Source organism: Haemaphysalis longicornis, unplaced genomic scaffold (assembly GCF_048455015.1).
Source record: "Haemaphysalis longicornis isolate Haplotype H1 unplaced genomic scaffold, Haemaphysalis longicornis Haplotype H1 scaffold_3, whole genome shotgun sequence".
NCBI lineage: Eukaryota > Metazoa > Arthropoda > Arachnida > Ixodida > Ixodidae > Haemaphysalis > Haemaphysalis longicornis.
This window is the reverse complement of record NW_027526335.1, coordinates 23,930,882-23,937,299: the sequence shown is the minus strand read 5'-3', so window position 1 is coordinate 23,937,299 and position 6,418 is coordinate 23,930,882. Positions and strand designations below refer to the sequence as shown.

Sequence of the window (6,418 nt, the reverse complement as noted above, 5' to 3'; positions counted from 1 at the left end):
CGTTTTTATGCGTCTATAGCGCACGATATGGCTGTTACGTCTGTAGTCTGAACATAGCATAAAACGTTATTAGTAGACTATTTTATGCACAACCTCTCTTCACGCACTTCGCTTCAAGCTGTGCAGGTCAGAAGTGCCACTGCGCCGACCGAGAACGGCGAGTGAGCATTCTACGCACGCGCAGTAAGCTTCTCGACCCACTCGGCAGCAAGCGTCACACAAAAGATGATCAGCTGAGACAACTCGCCGGCTGCGTCCCGAAATCCTAATCACCGATTGTTTATCTCCCTGCTTTTCATATGGTCCGTTCGATGGCACTGCCACTTCCACGCGGGAAGCATATAAAAGAGCGGCGGTACTGGGCAGTTCCACTCGCACTTTTCACGCAGTTCAGCAAGAGACGGCGCCGCGACCAGTCCAGCCGAACCAGAATCAGCGGGTCAAGTTCCTCCAAAGCGGGGCCTAGCGCTATGGAGGATGATAGAGATGATCGAGGCGTCGCCGAAATGGCCGACCCCGTTGAGCCAGATGCGGATTCGCCACCCCCGCCCTCCCTGGAACCGTATCAGCCGATGGCGGACTTGCCGCCCTCTCGCTTCGTGGAGCGACTCTCGTCTGTTCCTTTGGTGAAGGCCGTCTTCGGCGTAGCCTCGCGGTACTACTCCGGAGCCAAGGCCCGCTCGGCCCTGCTCGCTGCGGCGCTAGCTACAGCCGAGAATGCAGCCGTGGCCGTCGGCCGACGTTGCGAAGCCACGGTGCGTGCCAGGTTTGGCGCACAGCTGGAGTGCCTGGACTCGCTGTCGTGCCAAGGCCTCGACTTGCTGGAGGACCACTGCCCGCTCCTTCTACGCCAGCCGGAGGTGATCGCTGCGGACGTGAGCGCCTTTGGCCGCAGGAAGACTGCTGAGCTGAGACAGTACGGCTTCGAAAAGGTCAATGCAAGTATTTTTTTTTTTTAGTGCGTTGAATTCCGAAGACCTTGCCCGCCATTCGTTGCGAGCGGTTTCGGTGGGCGGCTGCCAAGTATTCCAAGGATTTATGTAACTTTTAATCATGCTGAACAGCCGTTGTGCAGTACAGGGTGTAGCAAGGCAATTTGTTCGCTATATGCTTTTCGTCACGTTGACCTTTTTTTTTTTTTACTCCTTCAGCTTCCCAGCTTCGTATAGTTTGTAGTGTCTTCTTCACCCTGCAAAGCCCTTTTATCGGCATGCGCTGCAATTAAATCCGCCCCATCCACAGCTCGGCGATAGCTTTTAAATGTGCTTCAACCAAACATGGGCTTGTACGTAATTGCAAGTCTGCGCTTATCAGCAACCTGATAGCGATTTCCCGCCTTGGCGTGCTGCCTTTCCTTCCAGGTGGACAGGGTTCGCGCTGTTTTGACCACTGCTGCTCACAAGGTGGCTCACCCCGTGGAAACCCTGGCATCGGTCCGTGATGGACTGTCCGAGAGAACTGACCAAGCTTTGGACTCGGTGAACGAATTGATGGACTTGGTGAGTCTTCGTGCTTTATTTTTGATCGACCATCCTTCATTTGCCCGTCTGTTCTTTTGCCGCAGTGGATCTCGAGCCACAACCGCCGATACGATCCTTCCCCCAATGGCCTCGCCACGCCGTCGACGCTTCGCTCACGCATTTCGTACGCTGCTCGCAAATTCCGACACGCGTTTACCCTCCAGCTTTCCCTCGAAACCAGCGAAGTCAAGTATCTCGCCAGTAGATTCTACGCCGGCTGTCTACAGGCTATGCAGGAGGCCGTATCCACCTCTGATCCCCCTGAGGTAAGTATTTCTACGAATGTTCAGCATTCCAACTCCGCTCGTAATTTATCCTGACTGGCCCGCACACTGTGGTTGAGATCTGGGCCCTCGTGACGTGATCACCCAGTCCGCTCCTTTGCCACACACACGGCTGTCCTCGTTTCTTTCAAAAACTGTTTCATCTCAATTGAGTGTTTTGTAAGTTCCCTGAAGCATCTCTCATCTCTACACAGTTAGTGCGTGCATTTCCGGTGTTTGCACGTAGAACGGCAGATGTGGGTCACTTGGCCTCGCCTTACGCCGAACTGCAGCAGTCTTCGACTGGTCAGTGGTCGCTGCGATGGCGCGTCTCGTGGTCTTGTATTCACCTGCTGCTTGGTTTTGTTCTTGCTCAGCCTTCTTTTTCTGCTTCGCGTTACACTTAATCGGCCGTTTCTGCGTCATCTCCCTCGTATGCGCAGACCCCACGAGAGCACGCCATCATTGCTGCTCGACATCTTCTTCTGGCCCTATCCCTGCTCTCCCAAAGGCCTCGGCGCATCTACGCATCTCTTTACTCAACCGTTGTCGCTCGCTTCCGTTCGAGGGCTCTTCCGGTAAGCATTTCCAATCGTTATTATTTTCAGTACCCTTTTGAATCGTGGTTCTAAGCCGGCGTTTCTGTTTCCGCAGGGACCTCCTTCGCTCGTGTCCTCGCCTTCGTCCTCGCCGCTCCCCCGACCTCCGTCCTCCACGAACAACCATTCTGCGGAGTCTGACGATTCCTTCTCCACTTCCTCGACCACGTAGCTCTTAGTTCCCGCATCTTGCTTTTTTATGGTTTGCCTTCACAATAAAGTATCTGCACTGCAATAACTGATTACCGCTGTTTCTCAATTCGCAAAGAGCTACCGGACACCTGTGTCGTAGCCATGAGGGTGGGGGAGCATTCTCGTCGACCGCTGTGTCGCAGTGGCGGAACTTTGAATGTCGGCGCCACTTCCTACTTCTACGGCTATTGCGCACGGCAGTATTGCGGCGTCGCTATATCTTTCTTTACTTGCAACTATAGATTTTCCGCTTAAAAAGGATGGAGAGAGTGTGTGAACTGTCATTTTCCCTGAGCTACATTCTTGCGCATGCCAACGTGGTATTCCTAAACTGTGCACTATACAGCCAGGTTAACTCAATTGAAGTGCCAACATTTGAGAAAAAGTTCAGCTAGAACTTGGAAGTCTGCAAGACCCAAAAAGAACAGGCCCCGCTTGACGGGAATTTGGCACAGTAAAACCGTATGTTTTATTTGCTACGGTCATCATTCACTAGTATGCATTGTTAAAGCAGAAGTTCCCCAGGAAGTTGCATTGTTTTGGGAAACGCGATGCGCTGAAATTTTCTCTGTATATGTTGGCTGGCTCTAGATTACGGTGCAACGTGCAAAGGAGTGCGTGTAGCTGCATCTTGGCACGCATATGGTTGAAACGCCTTAAATTTGCTTGTTAACATACCCCAAAGAGGAGGTTGCTTGCTGCTTAAGCTCGCACTGATTCAGAGTTCCCATTTACGCAGACTTTTTATCTTTTTGCAGAAAATCTTCAACTTCATCCCGAATGCATTTCCAAATTTAGCAGCCTCGGTACATGGACATTATGTAATTGGGGACATTCGAAGAAAGTTCGAAGTTATTAAACATCTCATTTAAACTATTTCGGGTTAAGAAGTCGTTTCTGAAGGCGATGGTAAGTGTGCCGCCATGTACACTCGATGCAAAACGTTCTGCGTCTTACTCGAACAAGTGCACACTTGTGGCGCAAGCGGTAATACTTGGCGGCTTGGGCTATGCCATGAAATCCACCTGCTCTCGCTTTCGTTCCGCGCCTACATGACTGCCCACCAAGAAAAAGGCGGATGCGCAGATCATGCTCAGCTGACGGTGAAAACGCAAGCCGTGTTGATTGTTTTATGCTTCAATAAAACGTGCTGTTGGGCTAGTTGGTACATACTGAAAGGGGGGACTTCGTTAAAGAATAGCGGCGAAAAAATGCGAAACGAAGCATGTCAAGCCTTTCATCAAGTGTGCTATAGGGGTTGGGTATGAGGTTCCTTTGAATTGCGGCAAAGTGTGTATCGGACAAACCGACCGATGCATCAATGACCGCCTAAGAGAACATGCCCTGTCGATAAAAAAAAAGCCTGCCTATGCTGACGCGTTCCTCCGGAATGCCATCACCAGACACATGAGGTTGGTGAAACGGTGAAGCGGTGTAAAAATGCTAACGTATGAAGACAATTCTTAGACTATGCGTAGCTTGCTTAAACAAATATTTTTAAGCACGCGCTTCACTCCAGTCCTAGCTGATTACGAATACAGGTAATTATATATCATGATGTGCTACATGGCAGAGGTAAAAAAAAAAAAACTTGTTTACATTAAGGTCCCTAATGGCCCCCAAAATACATCGCCAATTTCCCTTGAACGCCGGCAACGTCAGCCCGTCCACCACGCTATTGTAATGCGCTGAATTAAACGCGAAGACACAGCACCACGTCGCTCACTGGTTGTACTGGAGGTGATTCCTTGTGTTCTGCCATATTTCTATGAAATTCCTGCGTTGATTTTGATTTTGTGGTAGCCGAACTCAAGGACCCGAATCACTTTTTTTTTTATGTAGACATGCGTTTGTCAGGTTTCTAGGTGTTTTGCATGCACATGAGGTTATAACTATAGCGACCCCGTGAGATGCTCGCGGCAAAATGAAATTACCTGAACAATGTAGTCCTTTGGCCTCAGCACGTAGCGCTTGCCACCAATTATAAAGGCAATCTTCGGCAAACGAGGAACGCTGTCGCAGACGACTACAAGCTTGAACGAAAGGAATGTCGCCTGTCACTTTCAGTATCAATAAATACGTGCGAGGCACTTCGTGCATTTCTCGGTGTCAATAGGGAAAAAAAGGATAGAAAGTGTCAGGATTTCTGAGACCATTTCCGATTGCGGCATCAAGTTTCCCAAATATGGCTAAAAAAATTCCCGCGCCTTCCCGCGAGGGGAACACTAGTAAATGCAGAGCATTCGGGCCTCAGTACTGGTTGAAGGCAGTGTTGCTTCCATCGTTTCTTCCGTGATGCTGGAGTAGCAGACACGAGTAAACGTGGGAGCGAGCGTCAACCAAGGAAGGAAGGAGCAACGCAGTGACTGAAACACGAGCGACCGCTAGCCGCTATATTTGCAGCGCGCGCAGTAGAGGGAGAGCAGTACGGGGGGGAGAGCGCGCATGCGCAAGCAGCGCGCGCCCTTCCACGCCCCACCACGCTGCTATCACGCACCTGTTACGCCGAGACCGCGACGGAGCGAACGGGCTGACTACGACGCATGCGCTGCGCGCGCCAGCTGCTGTTGAGAGAGAGGAGGGAAGGAGAGGCGCACCTGCTGCGGACGCGGAATTGTTGACACCGTCCGACGCAGGAACAGGCGAGGCTAAGAAATGCTCTGCATTTAAAAATGGAACTGGGTCGCACTTGCCCCATCATTGTAAAGATTGTGATTGTTTGTGAACCCGACCTGGACAAGACAAAAATAATCGAAAGAAGCAGAGATGTGACTGCACGTGAGGTTGCCGAGCCATTTTTTATAAGAAAGGGACCCATGCGCGTGAGTGTACCGTCACTTTCTATTTATGATAAGGAAAGGGCTTTTCTACAATCTTTTTTCTGATGTTCGCGCTGTGTCAAAAGGCCGTGGTGTATGTTTTTCTCTCTCTCTCTTTTTCCTTTTTATTGGTGCATGCCTGTCATATATATGATCGTACTTTTCGAAATAAACTCAGTTGTTAGTAGCGCCCGTCTCCTCTGCCACCATCCTCGTCTTTTTTGGTCTAAGTCCCCCCATTCGATTGCTTTGTAGTATGCGCAAGTTCAGCTCTTCGCATCTTTCCGCAGCAGTGTAAAGTACACAGTAAAGCTTGACGTTGGGATATTTAGGAACTCATGATTTGCTTCCAAAACAGCGCTGCAAACTGGGGTCAGAGGAACGCACGGACGTTTTCGTTCTTTGCCCTCCCCAACCCCTAAAAAAATATTCCGGCACGACCAGAATCCAAGCCGAGTTCATAAGCTCACCACCATACGCCCCTGTGCAACCGCGGCGGATGTAATATTTCGCTGCGTACCAAAACAAAAATACCCGACTAATTGCATTGGGACTTTTCAGAGTGCTCAAATCGAGTGCCCTCTCCAGGCCATTGACAACAACGCAGATTACATGACACAATATTACGTAGCGTTTACACCCGCTGTAAAATATATCTATTCCCGGAGTGCACCGTTGTTAAAATACATTCGCTAATACGCCGGCTATAGCATCTAGCATGACACTCAGTGCTCGATTTGTTTTCTTTATTCCAGTGGTACAGATACGGTATATATGTGTGTCATAACTACGACTATTACTTGTAACTGCAAGATGTTAATTGGGTCATTAACGCCATAAAGAAATTCCAGCCTCTTTAATAGCCTTTTTATCTTACCGTTTCTCTGTACTCTGCAATGTGACCCTCGTCATGAACCGAAAGAATGTGGTTGAGTCGTGGGGCTCCTAACATCTTCCTTCTTTATTTTTGTATCTCCCTAGTGTCATTAATGAATTAGTGCGGAAAGTTGGGCAAGTTGGCACTT

The 6,418-nt window shown here is 49.7% G+C and overlaps 1 protein-coding gene across 1 annotated transcript; it reads left to right on the top strand.

Annotated features, from left to right (window-relative positions):
- The first annotated feature begins 363 nt into the window (after positions 1-363).
- Positions 364-2,627, top strand: LOC144174149 (uncharacterized). The gene is made up of 5 exons (XM_077702642.1): positions 364-932; positions 1,362-1,499; positions 1,565-1,786; positions 2,227-2,361; positions 2,438-2,627. Exons 1-5 carry the CDS (start codon positions 471-473, stop codon positions 2,552-2,554), a joined length of 1,074 nt encoding a protein of 357 aa, XP_077558768.1. The 5' UTR covers positions 364-470; the 3' UTR covers positions 2,555-2,627.
- Positions 2,628-6,418: the final 3,791 nt, after the last annotated feature.

What these genes read in the sequence shown, in the direction of transcription:
- LOC144174149 (XM_077702642.1), top strand. Translation starts at nt 471, where the DNA reads ATGGAGGATGATAGAGATGATCGAGGCGTCGCCGAAATGGCCGACCCC. An exon ending in TGAACGAATTGATGGACTTG is followed by an intron (nt 1,500 to 1,564) that starts GTGAGTCTTCGT and finishes CTTTTGCCGCAG; the next exon opens with TGGATCTCGAGCCACAACCG. An exon ending in CCACCTCTGATCCCCCTGAG is followed by an intron (nt 1,787 to 2,226) that starts GTAAGTATTTCT and finishes TCGTATGCGCAG; the next exon opens with ACCCCACGAGAGCACGCCAT.